Source organism: Ostrea edulis, chromosome 2, assembly GCF_947568905.1.
Source record: "Ostrea edulis chromosome 2, xbOstEdul1.1, whole genome shotgun sequence".
NCBI lineage: Eukaryota > Metazoa > Mollusca > Bivalvia > Ostreida > Ostreidae > Ostrea > Ostrea edulis.
Genome location: NC_079165.1, coordinates 72779696 through 72806762, shown reverse-complemented (window position 1 = coordinate 72806762; position 27067 = coordinate 72779696). Strand labels below are relative to the sequence as shown.

General features: G+C 35.0%; 2 protein-coding genes across 2 annotated transcripts in view; both read right to left on the bottom strand.

Annotated features, from left to right (window-relative positions):
* Nucleotides 1-352: 352 nt before the first annotated feature.
* On the bottom strand, nucleotides 353-24116 carry LOC125678671 (F-box only protein 8-like). Its single transcript, XM_048917288.2, has 8 exons — nucleotides 22940-24116; nucleotides 22361-22402; nucleotides 17197-17753; nucleotides 10056-10259; nucleotides 7190-7319; nucleotides 6538-6656; nucleotides 3796-3980; nucleotides 353-2783 (listed from the first exon to the last, which is right to left on the bottom strand). The coding sequence occupies exons 2-8, from the start codon at nucleotides 22373-22375 to the stop codon at nucleotides 2590-2592; spliced, it is 1404 nt and encodes a 467-aa protein (XP_048773245.1). The 5' UTR covers nucleotides 22376-22402; nucleotides 22940-24116; the 3' UTR covers nucleotides 353-2589.
* Nucleotides 24117-25797: 1681 nt separating this feature from the next.
* Nucleotides 25798-27067, bottom strand: part of LOC125678670 (E3 ubiquitin-protein ligase MYCBP2-like) — a 73879-nt gene continuing 72609 nt past the window's right edge. The window contains 1 exon segment of the mRNA XM_056153455.1: nucleotides 25798-26661. Within this exon segment, the coding sequence (XP_056009430.1) occupies nucleotides 26546-26661 (116 nt within the window). The 3' untranslated portion in view covers nucleotides 25798-26545.

Here is a 27067-nt window from a genome sequence, read left to right as displayed (position 1 = left end):
GTGTTGTAATGTAAAATACATTACCCTAAAATGGCATTGTATTAGTTTGTGTTGGAAGTATGCAACAATCTTCTGCATGAGAAAATGCAATAATGTACTTAAAAGATTCACATATTTATGATAATGTAAGGTACCATTTCTTTTACTTCATGCTTCACACAAGATTTCCAGAAGCAATCAGAAACTTCAATTCAACAATGGTTCTGTCATCATTCAGCTACAGAAATGTAGCTCTCTGAGAAAAAACCTGGTTTATCCCAATTTTTCCCACAGCTACAGTTCTGCATGCAGCTAATCATAATTGTGATTTCACTCACATATACAATAAATAATCATAGCAAAACAACTAATGTTCATTTAAACAAACATGGTTTTACTTGCCATTGTAAATGTACAAAAGGTTGATTACAGAGTAGCTGCAGAACTATAAACAAAAAGTGCAAAGTAACAGAGTGACAAGAAAGGCTACCACTGTATAACAGAACAGATTATAACTGTGTTGCTTTGCCTGCTTACAAAACAAGATGTTCACTAAAACATTCTTAATGGACTATTCCCCAGTATCACATTGTATAAAAGTAAAATTAGCACAAAAGATAATTTACTGCTTTCATATCCTAATACTCTTTAATTAAAAGGTCATAACAAATATTTTATATCAAATATCTAACCATGTATATACATACAAGTAAGCTGCCTCTGTTAAATATACGATTGACAATTATACTGTTACAGTAAGCTCACAGTTAAAAATTCACAGGGCGACTGAAATCTTAGCATTATGACTTACGAAGGGAAGGCTATGCCCTCCGATAACAATCTTGTCTACATTTAATCATATTTATTTTTCCCCAAATTTATCATAATATTTATCTTATTTATCTCTATGCTAACATAAGTACAGTCACTGAAATACAGAAATGTGTAAATGTTTTCCTTTAGGTCACAACCTACTTCTAGTGAAATTTAAAAATGATCTTTGTGAAACACTATGCCCCCAGTAGCAATAAAGAAACAAATGAAAGGTCCTGTCATAAGACTATGAAAGCCTTAATTTCATAATTCTGGAAATATTGACATGGTTAACCTATCTTAAAAGTAAGTCAAAGTCCAAGGTCAAAAAGTAAAAAACTTTGGTATCCAATGAAAGGTTAGTCACAAGGAATACACATTATGAAATACATGACCCCTTCCACTCACTATTCAATAGACACAAACAAGATTAAAGATTTAGTTAATATTTTGAAATTTGGGTCAAACTCCAAGATCAAGGTCACAAGGTCAAAGATCATGGTATCAAATGAGAGGTCTTTTCATAAGGAATCTATAAACAAAATATACCTTAAATAGTTTAGGAGATATTGCTTGGGTCAACTCTTCCTAAATGTTGGTCAAGCTCCAAGATAAAAAAAAAAACTTTAGTATCCAAAGAAGGGTATTGTCACAAGGAATGAACACGTCAAACATGAGAGGATTATCACTCACCATTCAAAAGTTCTGAACAAGGTTAAAGTGACAGACAGACAAGACAAAAACAATTAAGTCCCCCATCTTTGATATGGGGACATAAAAATACTATATTTGTACATGCATATACAGCTCTTCCTCAACAATATATCAAGATAATGAGTAGTATCACTGTCACTTCTAAACAAAATTGCATTTAGGGGCAATATGAAAACTCTTAATGCATTATAACAAAAACAAAAAAAAGATGAGTTTACAATAGAAACAAACTTTCAGTGAGAAGTACAACTGAAGTGCAATCAACAGAACTGCAGGGGAGATTACCCACCCCTCGTCCCTGAACATTTGTTCAATCAGAATGCTAATAAAATAAATAATATGTAATAATCAACAACTGGATATTATATATACATGTACAAAACAAAATAATAATGGCTATTACTGTATTCCTCCAAATGAGTATCAATACAACTCAGACAATTGTTATATTATCAAATTACATATAGTATGATACACAAGCATAATGGTCTTCCTATTGCATAAATGTGCATCTGTATATCTATAAATTCCATTGAAAAACTAATGAGGGGGGGGGGGGGGGGGGCACTTATTTGGAGGAAAATGGTAATTTACATTATTCTATATATCAGACACTGTCATGTAGGTCTTTATTGCTTTTTAACAAACAAAAATCACTTTTCAAGCTGGCATTAATTGACAGTATGTGTACAACATCTTTCATGATGGTAAACAATGATACACCACTTTGACTTTCTTTGCCTGGAGCATGAAATAGCCCTATTGTCTAAAACTGTCATAAATGTTCAGTGGTGGGTCTATAAGGTATTTGCACCCCCCACCCTTTTTTTGGTTGGAGAATATTGACAAAAACAAAGGCCCGCAACAATCTTTTATGACCAGTGTAGGTACCAACTGAGATAACACACACACACAGACACACACACCCATGAATTTTCCTGGATCCGTCCCTGTGTTGCCAATGATTTTCTGATTTATAGGTTCTGATCAACATTCCTATTTACTGGGATATATAGTGATTACAGTAATATATAAATTATAAGTCTGTTTTGGCTGAGCAGGTTATTGCCATACCAACAAGGGTCATGTATCTGTTGCTACATGACCTATAAGGTAGATGTTGTCGTAAAGGTCACCAGCTAAGTCATCATCTACATTGTGTGCGGCTCGGCGGGTGTTCTTAATAAATTCTCTCTTGGACATTTTGTTTTTCACAGCAGGACTGCTCAAGTCCACCGAAAGCATGATCAAGGAGAAGCATAAAACAAAGACCGTATCTGAAAAAACCCACAGTAATATGAGTTACGAGAAGCATCGATGGAACATTTATCAAATATTTTACAAATTACAATTATTTTTAATATATAGAACACATGAAAAAACAAGACGCCCAAGGGCCACATCGCTCACCTGAGTCACCTTGGCTCATATTTAAAGATTTTCCCTATATATTTGTATGCAAACTTTGATCCCACCCCCTTTTGACCCCATCCTACCCCTGGGGGCCATGATTTTAACAAACTGAAATCTGAAATAAGTCAGAAAGTTTTCAGGTAAATATCAGCTTTTCTGGCTCAGTGGTTCTTGAGAAGAAGATTTTTAACGATTTTTCCCTATATATTTGTATGTAAAACTTTGATCCCCTGTTGTGGCCCCATCATACCCCCAGGGGCCATGATTTGAACAAACTTGAATCTGCATTATGTCAGGAAGCTTTCATGTAAATCTCAGCTTTTCTGGCCTAGTGGTTCTTGAGAAGATTTTTAAATGACCCCACCCTATTTTTGCATTTTTGTGATTATCTCTCCTTTGAAAGGGACATGGCCCTTCATTTGAACAAACTTGAAAGCCCTTCACCCAAGGATGCTTTGTGGCAAATTTGGTTGAAATTGGCCCAGCGGTTCTTGAGAAGAAGTCGAAAATGTGAAAAGTTTACGACGCCGACAATGACAGACAACGGACAAATTTTGATCAGAAAAGCTCACTTGAGCCTTTTGCTCAGGTGAGCTAAAAACTAACATTAAGATACCGTCATCTCCAAAACAATCACCAGGAGAGAAATTTCTTCATTTATCAGTCTGACTAAAGCCAGTCCCTACTATTACTCTGCACTACGCAGTTATAAACAAGGGATTGGCTTTATCAGACTGATTTTATTACTGATAGAAATCACATGCTTCATTAAATGAATAGTCAACACTGAATTGTACTTGTTATTTCATATTAATTAACCCATTTATAGCATGTAATGTGTGATGATCACATGACCTCCCATTTTATCATCCTTACCTTTATCTAGTCCTAGTTCAGGATTACAGTGGCAAAATCGATTTGAAAATTTGTCGATGACCTCTGTCAAGTATTCTCCTCTGTTGTTTGGGGCAGAGATGTTGCAAAACAGATTTCGGAGGGCATTGGGTAAAAACTGGTTTTGAAAGTTTTGCAGTTGCAGAAGGTGGTCTAAAACATCTCTCCTGTAAGTAAAAAAAAAATTAAATAATGAAATTGATGCTGATATTTTCTGATGAAAGTAATAATTAGAAATTTATTTGAAAGATTTTTTTTTCTTTACTTAATTTTGTGATCAAAGAAACTACAAGTGATAAACGAAAATAGTCTGATAGTCATGCAGGTTGCTGAAATATTCATGACTTATGGTTGTAACTAAAACAGTTCAAAAGCAGCTAAATGGTTGTGAATATCAATTGAAATTAGAACTGTTCCACTTCATTACCCCCTCCTCTTCTAATTATAAATATCTGACATTCAACTTCTTAAACCTTTTTAAATGACTTTTGCTTACACAGTATTATATACATATAACAGCAATCTCTACAGGATCAATTCATGAATTCAAGAATTTTAAGGCTCAATTATTTGTGATCTTGATCTTCCCAAAATCACCTTGGTTGAGGGTCATGATGCACTGGTCTTAAGCAACTGTGTAAACTATAATCTCAACAGAATTCTATACCATTATCTGTGTAAACTATAATCTCAACAGATTTCTATACCATTATCTGTGTAAACTATTCTATACCATTATCTGTGTAAACTATAACCTCAATAGAATTCTATACCATTATCTGTGTAAACTATTCTATACCATTATCTGTGTAAACTACAATCTCAACAGAATTCTATACCATTATCTGTGTAAACTATAATCTCAACAGAATTCTATACCATTATCTGTGTAAACTATTCTATACCATTATCTGTGTAAACTATAATCTCAACAGAATTCTATACCATTATCTGTGTAAACTATAATCTCAACAGAATTCTATACCATTATCTGTGTAAACTATTCTATACCATTATCTGTGTAAACTATTCTATTCCATTATCTGTGTAAACTATAACCTCAATAGAATTCTATACCATTATCTGTGTAAACTATAATCTCAACAGAATTCTATACCATTATCTGTGTAAACTATTCTATTCCATTATCTGTGTAAACTATTCTATACCATTATCTGTGTAAACTATAACCTCAATAGAATTCTATACCATTATCTGTGTAAACTATAATCTCAACAGAATTCTATACCATTATCTGTGTAAACTATAATCTCAACAGAATTCTATACCATTATCTGTGTAAACTATAATCTCAACAGAATTCTATACCATTATCTGTGTAAACTATTCTATACCATTATCTGTGTAAACTATAATCTCAACAGAATTCTATACCATTATCTGTGTAAACTATAATCTCAATAGAATTCTATACCATTATCTGTGTAAACTATAATCTCAACAGAATTCTATACCATTATCTGTGTAAACTATTCTATACCATTATCTGTGTAAACTATAATCTCAACAGAATTCTATACCATTATCTGTGTAAACTATAATCTCAACAGAACTCTATACCATTATCTGTGTAAACTATTCTATACCATTATCTGTGTAAACTATAATCTCAACAGAATTCTATACCATTATCTGTGTAAACTATAATCTCAACAGAACTCTATACCATTATCTGTGTAAACTATAATCTCAACAGAATTCTATACCATTATCTGTGTAAACTATAATCTCAACAGAATTCTATACCATTATCTGTGTAAACTATAATCTCAACAGAATTCTATACCATTATCTGTGTAAACTATTCTATACCATTATCTGTGTAAACTATAATCTCAACAGAATTCTATACCATTATCTGTGTAAACTATAATCTCAACAGAACTCTATACCATTATCTGTGTAAACTATAATCTCAACAGAATTCTATACCATTATCTGTGTAAACTATAATCTCAACAGAATTCTATACCATTATCTGTGTAAACTATAATCTCAACAGAATTCTATACCATTATCTGTGTAAACTATAATCTCAACAGATTTCTATACCATTATCTGTGTAAACTATAATCTCAACAGAATTCTATACCATTATCTGTGTAAACTATAATCTCAACAGAATTCTATACCATTATCTGTGTAAACTATAATCTCAACAGATTTCTATACCATTATCTGTGTAAACTATAATCTCAACAGAATTCTATACCATTATCTGTGTAAACTATAATCTCAACAGAATTCTATACCATTATCTGTGTAAACTATAATCTCAACAGAATTCTATACCATTATCTGTGTAAACTATAATCTCAACAGATTTCTATACCATTATCTGTGTAAACTATAATCTCAACAGAATTCTATACCATTATCTTGGCCTTGTTTCTAGATCCTGACTCGGCCTCTTTCATTCCCAGTACAGATCGAGTCATTTTCCAGACATGAAGTGGGATATACAGACAGACAGACAGACTTAGTATTTCATATTTATGTGTACAGCAAGACCTGTCTGATACAACATGCAGGTAAATTTCATGTCATGATTCGACGGGATGTTGTAATGCTCAGTTTAAAAGAACATAGAGAGACAGAGAACAGATGGAAAATTATAGTAAAAATACACCATGAAAGTGATTGCACAGATTTAACAAGTTTAATTGTTCTAAATAAATTGTTTGTTTAAGATTCAGTACTCACCTCTTGTCTAGATATTCTCTCTTTTTATCTGGCTTTATTTTATTGGTGAAGTGTAAGAATTTTGCCATGTCTAATGCATTGTTTTCCATAATGCCTCTTTTGAATAGATACTCTTCTCCCTATCATTAAAGAAAACAAAAATTTAATAAATATCCACCCCAAAAAAATTCCGTTAAGATCAATTGTGATTGCAAACGGAGTATCTTAAGAGAAGATATGATATTATATATCGTCTGTACAATGAGCGTTAGAACAGAGAGCAGCGGCCTACGTAAAAGACATTAGACTTTAAAACCTGAACAACAAGAATTTATTTCATCTGAAAAAGTCCCAATACAGCATAATATGATAACTTAAATCATCTGGCCTGGAGGTTATAAAACTTTTACCGTACTCATACTCAAACTCAGCCATGTTCATTTTGAGTACAACTCTGAGCAAGCTTCGAAACATACTCGAAAAATCTTGAGCATGTACTCCATTTGAGTACGAGTATGGTTTTATAAAAGTTTTATAACCTTCACTTTTGAGTATGAGTATGAAAACGTGCCCAATAAAGTTTTATAGCCTTCAGGCCTGGTGTCTTATGAAAAATTTCACAGGTAGATGTCACAATATGAATACATAAATGTGAACCACAACATATGCATACCTCAAATGGATTGCCATTGAATGTAAGGGATGCCTCATCTAACAACATGTAGAGCTTTTTGTATGACAGTCTGAGGGGCTGTTTAATGTAATTATAAATACTAGCATATCCCCATGATGTCTTGCATAACCTGAAAACAAAAAGACAGTGTAATTTGCAAATGAAAAAGATTTAACTTTTACTTTTATAAATATCTATGAAAAAATGAAATTGTCCAATTACTAATATCAACAAGGGCATTGCCAGAATACTAATATAAACAATGGCATTGCCAAAAAGGACATTTCCTTGCAAAATGACATCATTTAATGGATACCATCTTTTATTAACTTTTAAAGAGGAATTTGTTCTTGACTTTAAGACCTAAACATCAATAGATATCTTTTCCCTCTCACCTACAAAATATGGGGCATATACGAGGCTGAAGGATAGAAAGGTATTTAAAATTCTAGTGTATGCACAGCATTTGCATTTGCAGTATTCAGTAACTGATTGTGACCTTCTAACCCTCAAATCCATTAGCAGCTCTCTCTCTCTCTCTCTCTCTCTCTCTCTCTCTCTCTCCTGTCATCTCTGTAGAAATTATGAAAGGACAACTTACAATGGTATTGTTGATATGGTGTACATGACAGTAACATATTTAATCAGTGTGTTATGGCCTTAAACTTATGACCTTTTGACCCAAAACTCAATAGGCCTCATTTGCTTTTCTTTAGCAAGTATGAGACTAAAGAGTATGTCATGACAGCTGCTACACTATGAGGTTTTCCTCGCCCCACATTTTCATCAGTGTAGCAAGTATGAGACATACATCTGGAATAGTACTCCTTTGAATACATGGTGTCCACAACATTATTAAATTCAGTTACTAATTGTGATCTTGACCTATGACCTTTAGATCACTATAAATTTAAGACCAACATCTGTAATAGTATTTTTATTGCAATGCACCAACCCTTTTTTAGCTCACCTGAGCTGAAAGCTCAAGTGAGCTTTTCTGATCGCCTGTTGTCCATCGTGCCAAAAGCATCTTTGAAAGAAGGACTTTCAAGTTTGTTCAAATGAAGGGCCATGTTCTTTTCAATGGGGCAATAATCACAAAAATGCAAAAATAGGGTGGGGTCATTTATAAATCTTCTCCTCAAGAACCACTGGGACAGAAAAGCTGAAATTTACATGAAAGCTTCCTGACATAGTGAAGATTCAAGGTTGTTCAAATCATGGCCCACGGGGGTTGGATGCCCGATCCACAATAGGAGATCAAAGTTTTACATACAAATATTTAGAAAAAATCTTCTTAAGAACCACTGAGCCAGAAAAGCTGAGATTTACATGAAAGCTTCCTAACATAGTTTGTAAAAACTCATGGTCCCCGAGGGTAGGATGGGGCCACAAGGGGGTGGGGGATCAAAGTTTTGCATACAAATATATAGGGAAAATCTTAAAAATCTTCTTCTCAAAAACTACTGGGCCAGAAAAGTGGAAATTTACATGAAAGCTTCCTGACATAGTGCAAATTCAAGTTTGTAAAAATCATGGTTCCCTGGGGCAAGATAGGGCCACAAGGGGGGATCAAAGTTTTACATACAAATATTTAGGGAAAATCATTAAAAATCTTCTGAAAAATCACTGGGTCAGAAAAGTTTACATTCACATGAAAGCTTCCTGACATAGTCCAGATTAAATTTTGAGAAAAATCCAAAAGTTATTTTTTACATGTTCAACTATCTGTAAGATATAGTCTGAACCTGTATTTATTAATTTGTCCAAGTTTACATTATTTCTAAGGAGACTTTCCATTTTGAGTTGTCCTCCATAACCAATCTCCTTATCCAAGTCGACTTTAGTCCTTTGATATAACAATCTAGATCAACCATTTTTAGTCCCCCATATGCATACTTTTGTGTGGCAACTTTTCGTTTACTTTTATCAGATTTTGAATTCCAGACAAATTCAAATAAAATAGTATTAAGTTCTTTTATGAAAGCATTCTATGGGTTTGGTAAGGCAATAAATAAATGATTTAGTTGTGAAATTAGGAGTGATTTCACTAGAGTTATTTTCCCAATTGGAGTCAACTTTCGTTTACTCCACTGGTCAATAATTGACTTAATCTTCACAAGTTTTTTGTCATAGTTCAATTTCAAAATTTTATTTAAATCCACATCATAATGGATTCCTAGTAGTTTAAATCGAGTTGTCCATTTGAAATTCATATCAGAACATAATCTTTCATCTGAATATTTTTTACTTCCTATCCATACAATCTGAGTTTTATCTCGGTTTATTTTGAGACCAGATAATTTATAAAATTCATCAAGTTCTTTCAAGGTTTCTCTCAATGAAACCTCAGATCCGTCAAGGATAATGGATGTGTCATCTGCGTATTGTGACATTAGATATTCTGTGTTATTGATTAGAATTCCCTTTATACGTTATTTTTAATTTTTATAGCCAAAATTTCAGCGCATAATAAGAATATGTAAGGTGATAGTGGGTCTCCTTGCCTACAGCCACGTCCTAGTTTAAAGAAATTAGATAAAAAGCCTGCTTGTGTCACACATGAAACCGCATTATAGTGAAATGTTGTAATCCAACTACAGAAATAAGGTCCAAAATTAAAGTATTGCAAAGTATCTTTTATAAATTTTCAAGAAACAGAATCAAAGGCTTTTTCAAAATCTATCATAGCTAGCACTCCGGGAATATGATTTGTTTCTGTATGATTCATTAGATCATATATTAATCTACTGTTTTCTCCTATGTACCTTCCAGGTATGAAACCTGCAATTGCATGTTAACTAAACTGTATTCTGTAGATAAGTTAAAATCCAAATAACATGGAAATATAAAAATTGTCCATTACCCCATCCATAAGACTTCATCGTTTGCCAAGTTATCCCATACACAGGCAGCTAAGCATAGATCTGTAGCACCCAAGTGGGAGAGGATAGCCATGCTGAGTTCTGGTGGTAGGTGAGCCAAATCAGGAAAGCCTGAGGCCACCACCTGATTGTTCTCATCTCCATTCTGTGATTCTAAATGACGTCTCAGGATCTGTCCCATTTCCTCTGTTGAGAAGATAGGAAATAGTTCCTTCATTACTAACGTTAGATCTGAGGTTTGTAAAATTACATATATGGTATAACAATGGGGCTTAATCTTGAATTAGTATTTCTTACCTTGATATTCAACATTATGTTCTACAAACATTGCCATCTAAAATAATACAATGTTTACAAATACCATGAACACTCTCCCAAAAGTGATTGCAAACTGCTAGTTGTACTACACTTTGTTTACAATTATAGTGAGTGCAGCAAACTCTGAAGATTGGGACTGAGAATATCCATGCTTCATAAAAACTTTGATCCATATAAATAAATCCTACCAACCATCCTTTTTTTTCTCTTACAAATTATGGTCACATTTCATTGACCTGAGAATGCTGAGATTATAAACTTTTGTGGATTACCTAAATTTTATCCCAGTCCTATGATTCATTGTATATTGGAACTGAGTAGGCGTGGATAACGTCATAATTACAAATGTAACAGGAAGGGAGAAAATGCAACGGACCAGACCGGAATTCGAACCCGGGCTCCCTGAATCTCTAGTCAGGTGCTCTACCAACTGAGCTAACTGGCCAATGGCGATCAAACCCGGCTGACCGCTACATTCCTCCCTCCTTAAATGTCTTCACAACTGAAGACATCATCAACCCAGAATCTTTATCCCCTGGCAGGCATTTTCACCTGCCAGTTCCAGGGGCTGGTCTACGGCACCAAATGTAACAGGAAGGGAGAAAATGCAACAGACCAGACCGGGATTCAAACCCGGGCCCCCTGAATCTCTAGTCAGGTGCTCTACCAACTGAGCTAACTGGCCACTGGCGATCGAACCCAGCTGACCGCTACACAAGCAATATGGATATATAATGTTCGAAATGTGATGTCGATCAGAGCCAGGGCAAGATATGAAATGTGACATCACAGTCTTTGTTTAACAATAACATCATCATAGAAATAATGGATCTCATTGAGGAGATTGCTTTAATTTTGCAACAGAAAATACAAACCTATTTTTGATAGCAATCATTCAAGTCTAGTTACCCCCCCCCCCCCTTCATTGGAATAGACCAGGTTTAAATAGTTTAGTATGCAATACACATTACAATAAATACCAAGTAAGTAAATTTTATTTAAAGTCGGCACTGTGTACAATACAAAACAAATAACATGAGCTCTACTGAGTTCTTAAACCGACAATCAACAAGATCACTTACTGCGACAGGGAAATTTATTATTGTACTTATGTCTAGACTATGGTAATGTGTACAAAGGTAGATGTAAGCCTACACCGTATAATTAAGTTAACATAAAATGATTAAGATCAACTTGATCATTCTAGGCAGGTGAATGGATCTCTGTGTATCCTTACAAAAAACCCGACAAACATCATGGAAATCAAACATGTAGCAAACTTAAAATCTACATTTATTTACTATATATGCGAATGTTGAAAATATTGTTTACGATACTGAGAAAATTCGGGATAAACGTCAATCGATAAACAATGGTAAATCAATATGATCATCAGTAATAAAATGTCGGTGTTATACTTACAGTTGCAGTTGGTTCGACTGGCCTTCATTATCACACTTCTTTTACCGATTTTCGGTAATATCCAACATTGTAAAAAATGACAGACAGTCGAAAATGACGTGGAACCCAGATTTGTTTTGATACTCCACGCTTGAGTAAATGAAGGAATTTCATTGGTCATTATTCACTAGAAGCTTAAAAATTATGGACATTAACTACTACAACTATGATAATTAATAGGGACCGATTCAGATGCAAGGTATTTAAAACACGTGCTTGTTTTTGTTTTGAAATACAGAGATAAGACACCACACTTTGTACTTGGATATTGTATTGAATATAAATGTTAACGGTAAACTAACAACTCTACTTTGTCTCCATCGTCAACTTCTCATATAAAGTTTATATGTAGCAATATTTATGGTACGTATTCCTCTATAAAGAGAGATATTATAGGGTTATTGAACTTATATTGGTGAATATTGGCACGAGTTGGCTATAAAAATGCACGAGCTTGCGAGTGCATTTTGACTGCCAACGAGTGCCAATATTCACCTATATAAGTTCAATAACCCTTTTATTATATAGCTAAAGTATTTAGTTGTTAAATTATATCCCTTTTCACTCAAACTACTCCAAAATAAATGAGAATTCATCAATATTGGCAGTGTGCAATAACAGCATTTATTATATAGCTAATAAATAGTCAACTATAAAATCTGCGTAAAATCTAGAGAATGTTAGCGTTCAATATCCTGAGAATTTATTGAACGCTAACTTTGCATTGCGTAAATTGTACGCTAACATTCTCTAGATTCTACGCAGATTTTATATTAGACTATTTATAAGCTATATACTAAATATATATATATGTAGTAGTTGGACATTCTGCCACTACTATTGATATGTTCTTTTTACTTCGCGTTGTGTGTTTTTTTTAATGATGATAGGTGTTCAATAAGTTCAATAACCCTTTTATTATATAGCTAAATTATTTAGTTGTTAAATTATATCCCTTTTCACTCAAACTACTCCAAAATAGACGAGAAGTAATCCAATATTGGCATATAAGGTGAAGGTGTGCAATAACAGCATGGATTTCTTAACTGATCAATATTTAACCCGTCATTAATGCATGAAGCAAACTGATTTTGTAAATGGGGACATCATAATTTATATACAGTAAAACATACTGGCTCTGTCAGATTCGGAGGACCATCGTCTGCTATTTTGACTTGTTTACGTCGTTACGGTAACGTCAATATTGAACGTTCATACTCGGAATGTTTCGGGCGCATACAATTTACGCAATGGAAAGTTAGCGTTCAATAAAGTCTCAGGATATTGAACGCTAACATTCTCTAGATTTTACGCAGATTTTATAATAGACTATTTATTAGCTATATAATATATATATATATATATATATATATATATATATATATATATATATATATATATATATTAGATAATTTATGAGATATCTTCTTTTTTTAAATAAGATGTCTTATAAGATATCTTATATAATTTACAGTTTATAAAATATCTCAATTTAATATATAAATAAGATATCTTATAACCTATATTACTATATTATAAGATATATCTCATAAACTTTATAAATATATAAATATCTGGGCTTGCCATATTAAACAAGATAGCTATATAGGCCTATCTTATAAAGTTTATGAGATATCTTATGAAAATAGAAAATATCTTATAGGTTTATTTTTATAAGACATCCTATCAAACATATAAGATATCTTTTAAAAATATGTTCGATAAAATACTAGTATTTCATTATAAGCTTTATAAGATATATTACATACAATATATCTAATGTTTTTTAAGGTAATAATTATAAAAATAAATTCATATCAAACTTTATAAGATATATAGGATATCTTATAAAGTTTATGAGATATCTTATAAATCATATATGGTACATGTTTTGTAATAAGATATCTAATCAAATAGATGATATATCTTATAAAATTTCCTTTTTAAAATATCTTAAAGGTGTATAAAATGATGTGGAGGTTGAGGTTAAATTTTGCCTTTATTTAATATAGGTGATTGGTGGTTGTTGTTTTTTTAACAAGTTGTAGTGCATTTCTTACAATTTGTATTAAAAAGTTATCTATATGTGTGTGTCCTTTTAATTACACACCAACCTGATCTATTTTTCCCGCAATTGATCTCTCTCTCTCTCTCTCTCTCTCTCTCTCTCTCTCTCTCTCTCTCTCTTCATTCCTTATTTTATACCTCTTGTTATTCTTGTTTTGTGTCATGAAATAAAAATATTTGAATAAAAAAACAAAAAACTATAGAATGCTTAAAGCTGTATGACTCGATGTTCATGTATTATTTTTGTACATAATTACTTTAAAGCAGATTAATTACGTTATAAAGTTATTAACTTTCCCTTAATTACATGCTTGAAAACATCTGCATGTAAAAGAAAATAGTGAGAATATTATTTAGAAAGTAAATATAGTGTGGTACATATATAAATCATCCCATAATAGACGTCTATAAATAGACCCACGCGCGTCAGGGGAATCCCAACATGATGTATTAACAATTTGCTTAAAATTAGTAAAATTGTGCCCTTATTTGAAGGAATGTGTTCAAAGGATATTAGGGGCGGATCCAGGAATTGCGGTTACGGAGGGCACCACTGTATGAGGCAGGGGGTCTCGGGCCGCCTTGAGGCCCCCAGTGGTTCCAGTGGTGGGGGCCCAGGGGGCGAAGCCTCCGGAAGCTCCTGGATTTTACAGATTTTATAGGGCCTGAAATATGTCTCCTAATTAGTCATTTGTACCATATTTTATCATTCTTCATTATTGCTTCTTCTATCGTTTAGTACATTTTTATAAACAAGATACCACGATTTACATAAAATTTGAAAATTGTAGGGGGGTGGGGGCGGCAGCTGCGCCCCCCCCCCCCCTTAGATCCGCCACTGGATATTGAATTTTGTTAGTGAAATCTTAAAATTCGATGTCATGGAAACTAATTGCTCTTCGAATTTATAAATACTTGTAAAATGAATTGTGTGTCATGTTAAGAATTTCTTTAAAACACAGTTTACTATGCTCTAGAAAAATCAAAATGTAAGCAGTGGAAATTGAATATACTCAAACGAGTTGCAAAAAGATTGTAATTCATTTATCTAAAAATAGGACACCGGGTACATGATACGCCTGCATACATCATTGACCCAGGGATTTGAACAAGTAAGAAAGGATTATCCACAAAAGGATTTCGTCGGAGTTGCAATAACAATGTATTTTGTATAAATCTAAGTCCAAGGGCTGTAACTCCTTCAAATGTAGTGGGACAGCATTACCCATGTACCATACACATTTACACATTGTGATATTCCTGTGTACTAAGTTTCATTGAAATCCCCCAAAGGATTTAAGAGGAGTTGAGAAGACAAGGGCCTTAACTCCTTCAAAAATAGTGGTGCAGCATTACCCTTGTAATATGCACATCTTTACATTATGATCTTTCTTTGTACCAAGTTTCATCAAAATTCCACAAAGGGTTTAGGAGGAGTTGCGAAGACAAAGTATTTTGAATAGAAAAAATGAAGTCCATGGGCCACAACTCCTTTAAAAAAAACATTGGACAGCATTCCCCTTGCAATATGCACAGCTCCACATCGTGATCTTTCTTTGTACAAGTTTCATCAAAATCCCCCAAGGGTTTAGGAGGAGTTGCGAAGACAAGGTACTTACATAAAAAAAATCCAAGTCCAAGGGCCCTACCTCCTTCAAAAATAGTGGTGCAGCACTCCCCTTGTAATATGTACATCTCCACATTGTGATCTTTCTTTGTACCAAGTTTCGTCAAAATCGCCCAAAGTGTTTAGGAGGAGTTGCGTAGACTAAGTATTTTGAATAGAAAAAATTATGTCCAAGGGCCACAACTCCTTTATAAAACATTGGACGACATTCCCCTTGCAAAATGCACATCTTCACATTGTGATCTTTCTTTGTACCAAGTTTCATCAAAATCACCCAAAGGGTTTGGAAAGAAGATGCGAAGACAAAGTCAAAGGGACAGACAGACGGACGGACGACAGCGGTATAGCATAATACTCCCGCATTTTAATGCGGATAAAAATCTATAAAAGTTGCACTGTAAAAAAAGGTAGAAAACTGGCAGAAAAATCTTGATCAGTATCCATTCAAGTAATCCGTGTAACTGTTGATTCCGTCACCATCCAGATGATTGAACTGTATCTTCGCTAGCCGAGGATTTACAATCCGCTCATGCTCGCAAAGATGCGATCCGCTCCGCTTCTCTATAATCGTAAATCCTTGACTAGCGAAGATGACTGAACTGTGGGACGTCATCTTGTTTACAACACACAACTTTCACACTCTACAGAAGGGTAGTTCCTATAAATTGCGACCGTCTGTCAGTCTGTCTTGGTCCTTCCAGAGTGAATCAGTTCTCTATTATAAGAAAATGTATGTATTTTTTCCTCATTCAGTTATCATTGGACAGTATAACTAAATTGATATTCCCTCTCAACTGTTGAACTTTGGTGAAAAATATTACACCCCCCCCCCCCCTCTCCAAGAATCTCAACTCTTTGACCCTTATATCGAATAACTGTTTACTTGGTGTAACAGTCATGTTGGGTATATCAACAACTAATAACTATACCAGTCTTCGATGAATACATCCTGAATGATGGGAGTGTATGGGTTTAATTGTCAGTCATCCGCATCTTTAAATTTCCCACTTTAACTCGAATCAAGAAAGTATCAGTTTACATTGTACATATAAAAAGATCGTATCAGCTTTAACCAGTTGAGATATTTTTTAATTATACGGACGGTCTTCAATAATAACACTTGAAATTGTACAATCCGATTTTCATAGCATAAACCTTGAGGTTGCACACCCCACTTGTGTATTTGAAACACCATTCATTATCCGATTGCTCGAAGCCTTAGTTGTTGGGTGGGTTTTTTTTTAACTTGCTGGAGACTTCATCAAACAAACTTTTGATTATACCTGAAGATTGATTATGTTAATAACTGTTCAAATCCCATTGATTGATCAAATATCAATACTACTCTCTAGTGGAGTAGTTTTTTCCTAAACCAAATATTATCCACGTCAATAGAATATAGAATTTCAAAGCATCACTTAATCTCAATGACATTAAAACAATTTTATTGTAAAATAATCCATATATTTTCAACATGCATAAAACAGAAGTTGTTCAAAGCAATCTAAATTCTTACATTTTAAAATGTTTCAATAGTTTTGTATTTATCACAGTTTATCAACACAGTCTCAAACAAAAGCAACATTTATAGACAGACTACAAATCACGAGTTTTGCGTCTTCTCTCAGGACGGTCATTCAAAGAAAATTCCGTGAACCATGGCGATGGCAAACAGAGAGTGGTTTTTGTATTCAATGCAAGCATAATTGTCTGATTTTGCGTCCCAGAGACACCGACTGGCCACTTCCAAACCCTGCTCCGAACACTGTCCAACGATCACATTACAAATAATCTTATATCGGGGAAACTCCATATTCCTCACCTTATTCCGAATCATTTGGGCAAGATCACAGCACAGTTTACTGGCAGTCTTATTGTCATACGATACATCCTTTAACTGTTCCTGGAAAATATCCTTGACGGTATTTCGTACTTTCCATGGCAAGAATGTGCTATCTTCATCTGGGGCCATTTTGTAGGTATTCTCCATGCGGATTTTGGGTTTGGTGGCCACGCTGTTTTGTTCCTCTGGGAGATCTAGAAGGGCCTTAGTAAGGCGGCGGCCCGTTAAAGCGGTGGTTCCGGACAATTTCATGATGGACTTCCGACGGCCCCCAGCTGGTTTGATGGACGGTTTTCTGGAATTCCTGTTCGCTGACAGGTCTGGAACATCGTCTGTCACCACGATGGGAATGGATTCCTTTCTCTGTCAATAAATTATTTTTTACATATATTGGTACACATGAAATCAACGACCCGTTCTGTAACTTAATTTTGACCCAAATTTCCACTCCACCAAAAGTACAATGACTTAATTTTTTTCATTTTATTACAATTAATCTATTATATAATCAGTGACACTAGAAGATATGTAAAACATTTATCCAGCAAAATGTCCAAACATCCATCTACTTAAATTAGTGCATGTATTTTGAATTTCATTACGCCATATATATGCGCATAATTAATTTTTGTTCCATTATGAAATGTAATAGTGAACGCTGAAATGGGGTCTGAGAAACTTGAATTATAGGGGACCATGTTTTCAGCGAATCAACGGCATAGCAAAATATAACTTTTTTTTCTCTCTCTCATCTAAGATTTTTGACACCAAAGAAATACAAAATCACAGCAAGAAAGGATTTTCAAAACTATGAAAATAATCGTAACTGACAAAAGTAACAGCGTATAGTGAATCTGAACAATATTTTGAACTTGCTACCCAAATCTTTTCTAAACTTCCATGAAATCGACAGAATATTAATGTGCAAAAATATAAAATTATCAGAGGAAACTCGGTCTATTTTATATCTTATTGCCAGTGGTTGATAGTTTTGTTATGCAAATGGACAAAAACAGTGATCGTGCTGCAGATCTGAACAGTTTGTAATGAACCGCAAGTATATACAATTCATATCTACTGGAAAGGTATTTCAAGGTGGAATAAGTAACCTTAAAATTACCTTGACACATGCACACACACAAAAAGAATTTCTGTATGTCAGAAGAAAGCATACATTATATGGTTGTTGCATACAAAATATCACATCTGAACGCATCCACAGAATATGAGAGGACCTCGTCCTTCTTCAACCAAGAGTCGGATAATTATATCCTACTTACATGTGTACCTAAGTTTGCGGTAAGTACATTTTTTAAGAAAAAATGTCAGAAAATAATTTTGATTAATTTCAATTAAATCAGATGTTCAGTCCCGTAAGACTAACTTCGATAATTTTTCACAAAGAATTAAATACAGTGTATTGGGTAAGATAAAGATATATTGAACCTGTTTATAACATTTATTATTGATTTATCATCTTCAAATGAACCCTGAAGAAGACCAATCTAACAAAAGTACAGACCTATATTATAAATATACATTTATAATTAGTCAGATAGAAAGTAGACTAGACATCGATCTAGCTCTAAATTCCGGCCCACAATAAAACGTTTAAGTGAGGAACAGGTCCGATTATGTGAATTAGAAAACCAAGTTGAAGATGAATACCAACTTACCAATGTGTCGAATTTTAGGGATATAAATGCACCACGCCGTGTTTGTCATGCCTATAAATGCACCACGCCGTGTTTGTCATGCCTATAGGGATATAAATGCACCACGCCGTGTTTGTCATGCCTATATAGAGATATAAATGCACCACGCCGTGTTTGTCATGCCTATAAATGTGTATGTGGCGGTTCAATATGGATCGAATTTTCTATATCACTTCGGGTGAACATTTTGAAATGAAATACATGTAGTTTAATGTGTATTTCTTTGTTTCATTAAAAGTGTTTTCATTCATCAAACCTGTATGAACAGTGATTAATCTCACAACTTCTGTAAACAATACAAATTAGAGAGTTGGGCAAACACGGACTCCTGGATATATCAGAGGCAGGACCAGGTGCCTAGGAGAAGTAAGCATCCCCTGTCGACCGGTCACACCTGCCGTGAGCCCTATACCTTGATCAGGTAAACGGAGTTATGCGTAGTCAATATCAGTTTTCCAAAAACGGTCTAACAATTGGTATGAAACACGTCAGACAGCATTTGACCCAATAATAGGTTGTATTGACAAACTAGATCGTTATAACGACCATAGAATTTGCAAAATGCTGACTTTAAACAAGACAGTTGGAACCCCTGTACCATCAACTTGTTTGTCAGTAGCCTGCCTCGATTTAAAAACTGACCATAAGCAGAACAAGCTCATCCCGTTTGCATAAAGTTGAGTTGTTAGTTTACCGTTAATATCTACTTTCAATAAAATATCTAAGTATGAAGCAGAAGCGAACGACTCTGTGGTGTCTTATTTCGAGTTCACTGGGATATATCGAATCGACATATATGTATACTAGCGGAAAAAAGAAACTGCATTATTTGATATATGAAAAAATAATTAAAAAAAATAACAATGAACAAATTTTATCTTTTGTAATACTGTTAACAAATGTATTCGTTACAACATTTCATAATCCATAAATGTTATCGTCGAATAACGTCAGTTTCAGCACACTCGAAAGACACTGGTATTCGAACTTGAATTAACAATGTTAATAACGCGTGTGACCACCATTTGCATTCATGCATGCTTGACAACAGCGCCTCAATGATGCCACGAAAGTGTTCATATATGCTTGAGGGATGTTGTTCCAGATGCTGGTTAAAGCCTGGCCTAAATCAGCCAATGTCACTGCTGATTTGGTAAACGGCGTAGACGTCGTTCCATTTCATCCCAGACGTGCTCGATCGGCGATAAATCGGGGGAAACAGTTGGCCAAGGCAATACAGCGACATTCTGTTGAACAAAAAAGTTCCTGACTACACGTGCAACATGTGGCCTTGCGTTGTCTTGCTGCAGAGTGATGTGATTTTGCTGTCTCTGTATGAAGGGTATGACATGACGTTGAATAATTTCGTCTCGATAGCGTACGCCGGTGAGATTTCTATTGACAATTTGTAGAGGGGTCCTTCCACGTGCTGTTATTCCACCCCACACCATAACGCTACCTCTACCGAATTGTCGACGTTGCACAACGTAACCGCCGTGGTGGCCGAGAGGTTAGAGCGTTCGCCTCGCATGCGGTAGGCCGGGGGTTCGAATCCCGGCCGCGACAGACCTAAGTTTATAAAAACGCTCGGCATCAGGTGTGAATGTCACGGGTCCTCGGAGATGACCTTAAAAATGGATGACCCGTGTCACAGTAGGTGTGGCACGCTAAAGAACCTTCACTGCTCAATGGCCTAAAGCCCATCACCGGTCTTAATGACGTCTCCATATGAGTGAAAAAATTCTCGAGCGAGACGTTAAGCAAGATACAATCAATCAATCAATCAATCACAACACAAGCTGCTGGTACCGCTCCCCAACGCGACGATACACTCTACAACGGCTGTCACTGCTATGCATATGAAATCTGGATTCACCAGTGAACAGAATATTGGCACAGTCCTCTATTCTGTTCTGAATCGCAGATGTCGTCTGCACCACGCTAGTCTAGTGATACGATGACGTTGAAGCAGTATTCAGCGCACCGTTGGACGTCTTGGTCTGATGTTGTGCTCGCGCACACGATTACGCACAGTTCTTGGACTGATTGGTCGAAGTCCAGGAATGCTACGAGCAGTCAAACTTGCTGTCTGGAAACGATTTCTCAGGTGCACAAGTCTAATGTGGTTGTCCTGTCGACGCAACGCCACACGAGGACGCCCAGAACGTGGTCGATCCCGAGTGTTACCAGATTGTGGGAAACGTCTCCATAATGACTGGATGGTGTTCCATGAACTCCAATGTGTCTTGCTACGATATTTTTGTGCCTTTCCAGCTTGAAACATCCAACAGCACGGTTACGTTGGTTTTCGCTGAGTCGTGGCATGACAGGAGGGTAAATTTTGTCAAAACTAAAGTGCTTTCCTTAACGAATAGTGTCCAAACAAACCTTTTACACTTCTTACTCCAAACAGTACTGGCCAGTAAAACTCGTGAGTACGAACACTTCAATAAACAACATGTGTTCACTAATCATGAATAGGTCCATGCATCTGAGTCGGGTACTATCCGATATTGTTCAAAAACATCACCCTTATCGATTGTTTAGATTTTATAAATATAAACAATAAATATAGAAAAATTATACTAAATTTTATAATGCACAGTTTCTTTTTTCCGCTAGTATATGTACATGTACATTTAGTGTGTAGATTCCCCTGTTATTATGTTTGACCATTAGTTGTATCTATAGATAAGACTGGCTTATATTCCATGCAATATACATGTACTGCAAGTTGCATCTTCACTGACAATAAGTTGACTTTCGCAAAATGCTTTAACCTAAATGGCGATAGTTTTATCTCGTTAAATGTAAATAGAGTGCTACTGTGAATACTTCGTTAAACAACCATTTCTAAACTCTCATAATTGTTTACAATATGACGCAATATACTGAAAATTATTATTCCCGTGAAACCCACGGTAACTAATCCGCTCCGACTGATCAAAATAACAAAAGATTAAAAGATTTTCTTCGAGTGTTTTAATGGCATAATCTTCGTATTCAATTCGTAACGTAACTGCAACACTAATCTTCTTTTTAAGTGGTGCAGATACGAATTATTAAAATATGGAAGAACAGATTGATATGAATCCATGACTATAGATTTGAATAGCTAGATTTATATACATGTAGTTATATCTATATTTCTTAAAATTTTCATCTTTCACTCCCTTAGACGAAACAAAATTACAAACCAAACGAAATCGAACATTGATGATTTTCAGATGTAAAATATTTCAAAAATCAACTCACCAAATCCGTGGTCATGGCAAATATTCAAGGGATTTTCACGTTCTACAATTAAAGATATGTAAATTACATTATTACGAGACGAGATTTGTCTGTTTTGACAACAAAATATGCAGTTTCACGGATCAAATTAGACACTCCGTAACCTAGATCATGAACATTCAGATCAAGAATTCAAAATAGATAATTTGCAATATAGATTGATTTACAGGTAGTAATGTAAACAATACGCTAGATTACTATTTGCTCTTTTTTATTTTACTTGTTTAAATTGCCGACAGATTTTTAAAAGCTCTCCTACTGCAAAAGGTGTAGATCCCTGTTGGCATGAAACACAAAATATGTCAGAAAGTGTAAAATTACAAAGTATCAACTAATCCAATATTACAACTAGACACTACATGAATTATTTATCCCACCCCTTTGTGAAAGACACTAACCTATATTCCAGTTCATTCATTTAAATGCGCACATGGGAATAAAGGAGCGAAAAACCCATTGATAGGAGAGGGGAAAAAAGAGTAAAATTTATTATCTTACCTAATAGGAAAACGATAATAACAGATCTGATAATATACTTACCCTTTTAAACTTGGTAAACTTGTATACCAGAACTTCTTGTAATATGCGCTCGTTTCTTTTCCCCCTAATATTTATTTTTCGATTGAAATCGAATCACGTTTATTTCAGTCACAGTTATCCATGATGCGTCTACTGAATTTTAAAAACGCATCATGCGCACGGAATGTATTCAAATCACTACTTAGCAGCTCAACAGGAGAGTCCCTAAGCTAGTTTTTAAATACGGCAGGATATTCCCCGATCTGTCGGACAAAATGAAAATGTGTACTCGCTTGTAAACGGATTAAGAAAAATTTTCAATAAAATAATCCACACGGTCGCTATAATGCGCTGAAATGGTAACCTTTGAACGAAAATCCTATAAACTGAACATCGTCCAATAAAAAACCATTTAGATAACCAGGCATAATTTTCTTTACTTTCTCCTATAATTGATTTAAATCGTAACCTTTCTCATTAATTTGTTTTAAAACAGCAATAAATGTCAATCGATGGGATCGATATCAATTAGAGAGAGGACTGCTGGCATGCACTGTATCCATGGATATTTAGACATCAGAGGTTCAAAACGCAATCTTTTCCTTTATAGTGGCAAAGAACATGTTAATAATCTCCCCCTCCTACTGGACATGTAAAAAGATAACACCAGTGCGATTCGCCAATGTTTTCCGTCCCATTGGGCGGTTAATGCACCGTCTAATTAAAAAGATACTCGTATCTAAAACAAGAAAAATCCTTTCGGTGATGAATATTGCTGTATGGGGAAAATAAACCTAATGCGCCTAGGAAATTTTAATCTGACAGGTATATAAATACATCTGTAACAATGTAAGACTCTAAAGTGAGATGGTCGCTCCAAAGTGCGATAGTTTATTAACGTTACGGACGCCAAAGTGCGGTGGTCTGCGCCAAAGTGCGATAGTTTATTAACGTTATGGACGCCAAAGTGCGATGGTCACGCATTCGTAACGTCTTTCAAAATAAAACCAATGTAATGCAACGTCAGTTTGCACCAACAAAGAATCTTTCTGCTGCAGTGCTGACACCGACTTCATCGGAATGTATTGGAGGAAGACACGGGTGATTAAGATTGGCATGGACGACAGCAACGGCAAGGTTTACACTGTTGAGGATAGTGAGAACAGCAAAGTACATTTGTCGAACTACCTACTTCGCCCAATCTTTAATTCATGATCATTTATTACTTGTGATGTACATGTAATAAATTTCTGGGGGTAGGCTATAATGCAAAACATTCTATACGATTTCGCGTTGGAAAATTTTGTGTACAATAACACCACAACTAAATGGTAATGAAATAAGTCCTTGTCCTTATTTTTTGTGCTTGGATTTTGCACTGATATTTAGGTGAAACAACACACGGTTGGTACAATCTATACCAAAACACTGCGTTGTTTACAAACCAACGGACTTCGGCGTGTCACTCCATCGCACTTTGTCGCATTAGTATGCATGATCGGACTTTGTCGTGTCGACACCATCGCATTATGGCGCATTCTTTTCACACCATCGCACTTTGGCATGTCAGACCATCGCACTTTGGCGCATGAGTGTGGACCATCGCACTTTGGCGTGTCACACCATCGGGGTTTGGCGTAGACCATCGCACATTAGCGTGACCATCGCACTTTGGAGTCCCATCACACTTTTGAGTCCTCATTTATATTCCCTCTGGCACCAAAATTGAAGACAAAAGGCCCATGAGTCATATCGTTCACCTGAGTCACCTTTGGAAAATATCTAAAGATTTTCCCTATATATTCGCATGTAAAACTTTGATCTCTATTGTGGCCCCAGCCTATCCCCAGGGGCCATGAATTTTACAAACTTGAATCTGCACTATGTCAGAAAGCGTTCATGTAAATGTAAACTTCTATGGCCCAATGGTTCTTGAGAAGATTTTTAAATATTTTCTCTATATACTTGTATGTAAAACTTTAACCCCTTATTGTGGTTCCATCCTACTCCTGGGGGGCCATGATTTGAACAAACTTGAATCTGCACTATGTCAGGAAGCTTTCATGTAAATTTGTACTTTCCTAGCCCAGTGGTTATGGAGAAGAAGATTTTTAAAGATTTCCCAATATCCACTAAACAGGAAGCTTTGATATAAATCTAAGCTCTTCTGGCCTAGTGTTTTTGAGAAGATTTTAAAATATTTTCCCTATATATTTGTATGTAAGATTTTGATCCCCTATTGTGGCTCCATTCTACCTCCAGGGGTCATGGTTTTAACAAACTTAATTCTCCACTATAACAAAAGCTTTCATGCAAATCAGCTCTTCTGGCCAAGTGGTTCTTGGAAGATTTTTAAATGACCCCACCCTATCTTTGCATTTTTCTGATTATCTCCCCTTTGAAGAGGACATGGCCCTTCATTTGTACAAACTTGAAAGCCCTTCACCCAAGGATGTTTTGTGCCAAGTTTAGTTGAAATTGGCCCAGTGGTTCTGGAGAATAAGTCAAAAATGTGAAAAGTTTACAGACAGACGACGATCAGAAAAGCTAATATTGAGCTTTCAGCTCAGGTGAGCTAAAAAACAAATTAACTAGCCAGCGTAATCTACCTTACCTGAATTTTATACAAAGAACCAGAACTCTTGTAAAAGTGCAATATCGGTCACCCGTGGCCTACCGATATATTGAAATAAAAAAAATCTGCTGTTTCGGTATTCATGGATTTTGGAAGCTTGGTGATATGGTACATGTGCATGCAAAATATTTGATAAGATACTCATCCAAAAACCTGGATACCATATTCACTACTAATACATACAAAGGAAACCAAGTCTCAATTCAATCAGGTTGCATGCAATATAAATTACATCACAACTGAGTTGATATCTTGTTATTTATTTTAAATCAGTCAAAACATGACACTGCAGAAGTAGAAGAACTTACTAAGTTTCCCTCAATTTTCTGTAAGATGTACATTTTGCTAGATGACAATGAAGTACTTTGAAATCTAATTACCGACTTTTCAGAAACAGCACTATGTAAATTGAATACATACATGTACAATAACATTGCACTTCAAATAAAGTAGCAAATTTTTAAAAAAAATGGTTTTATAAACACATACTATTCATCAAAGGCTGATACAATATGCATCAAAATTAATTTCATCCATAATCAAAGTATACAAGCAGGCTGAGCACTTTTATCATCATGATCCAATTTCTGAACCACCTATACTGAAATACAAAAATGACATGCATACATTATTAATTGTTTTAGTGGTATATTTTTAACACCTGTTATTCATGCTTTAGTCTTTAAAAACCATGTTAACATCAAAACAAAATCTAAAACAGGACTAGTGTTTTCATGATTAATGTCAGTGAAGATGCTCTTCAACACAAAATTTCTATTTCAAATATTTTGGCACAAAACCAATACATGTAGCAAGATCTACATAGAATAAAACACTTTACATATTCTAAAATATTATCACATAATGGTGGAAGTACAATGTAAATAGATCACACACACAGAAATCATTTCATCTTATTTTGTCAATGTCAATAAATTCAAATTGGTGACACAAAAAAGGTATGGGTGTTGTCATTATCACAAATTAGCCAATCAGAATGTGTGGGCATTCCTACAGACACCACAGCCCAAAGCAAACTCCTCCCCCGTGGGCGGGTGCTGAACGTGCAGGGGGCACTCCTCTCCCTCCATCTGTTTTCCTCTGGGTCCTGTGACAGAAATGTGTGATAATTTTCATTCCATATTTAAAAATGACTAACCTATCATGGACATGGAAGATCAAGGCATATTATAACATTAAAATACTAGAGATTATTTTTTATGAAAAACAAATGTCTCCCCAGCTCCCCAAATTGGAAGTGCTCCAAATGAAACCTCCTTCCCTTTATGTACTGCATGGAATGGAGGAGAAATCAGGAGCAAGAACATAGACATTCTGAATTCCGATAAGCCATATAGGAGAAGTGTTCACAAACTATTTTACACCATCCACCCCTCAGATCCACTATAATCTAAGGAAAACAATTGGATCCTCCTGTCCCTACAATATGCACTTTTACAAATAGCATTGAAGTATTGTACAAAGTTTCAAGTCTATCCGATAAGCCATATGGA

Bases quoted from the DNA above. Each gene is read 5' to 3' on its own strand.
- LOC125678671 (XM_048917288.2), bottom strand. The intron at 3,981-6,537 runs GTGAGTACTGAA...TTTTACTTACAG, and splicing joins AGAGAATATCTAGACAAGAG to GAGAGATGTTTTAGACCACC. The intron at 2,784-3,795 runs GTAAGGATGATA...GGGTTTTTTCAG, and splicing joins TGAACTAGGACTAGATAAAG to ATACGGTCTTTGTTTTATGC.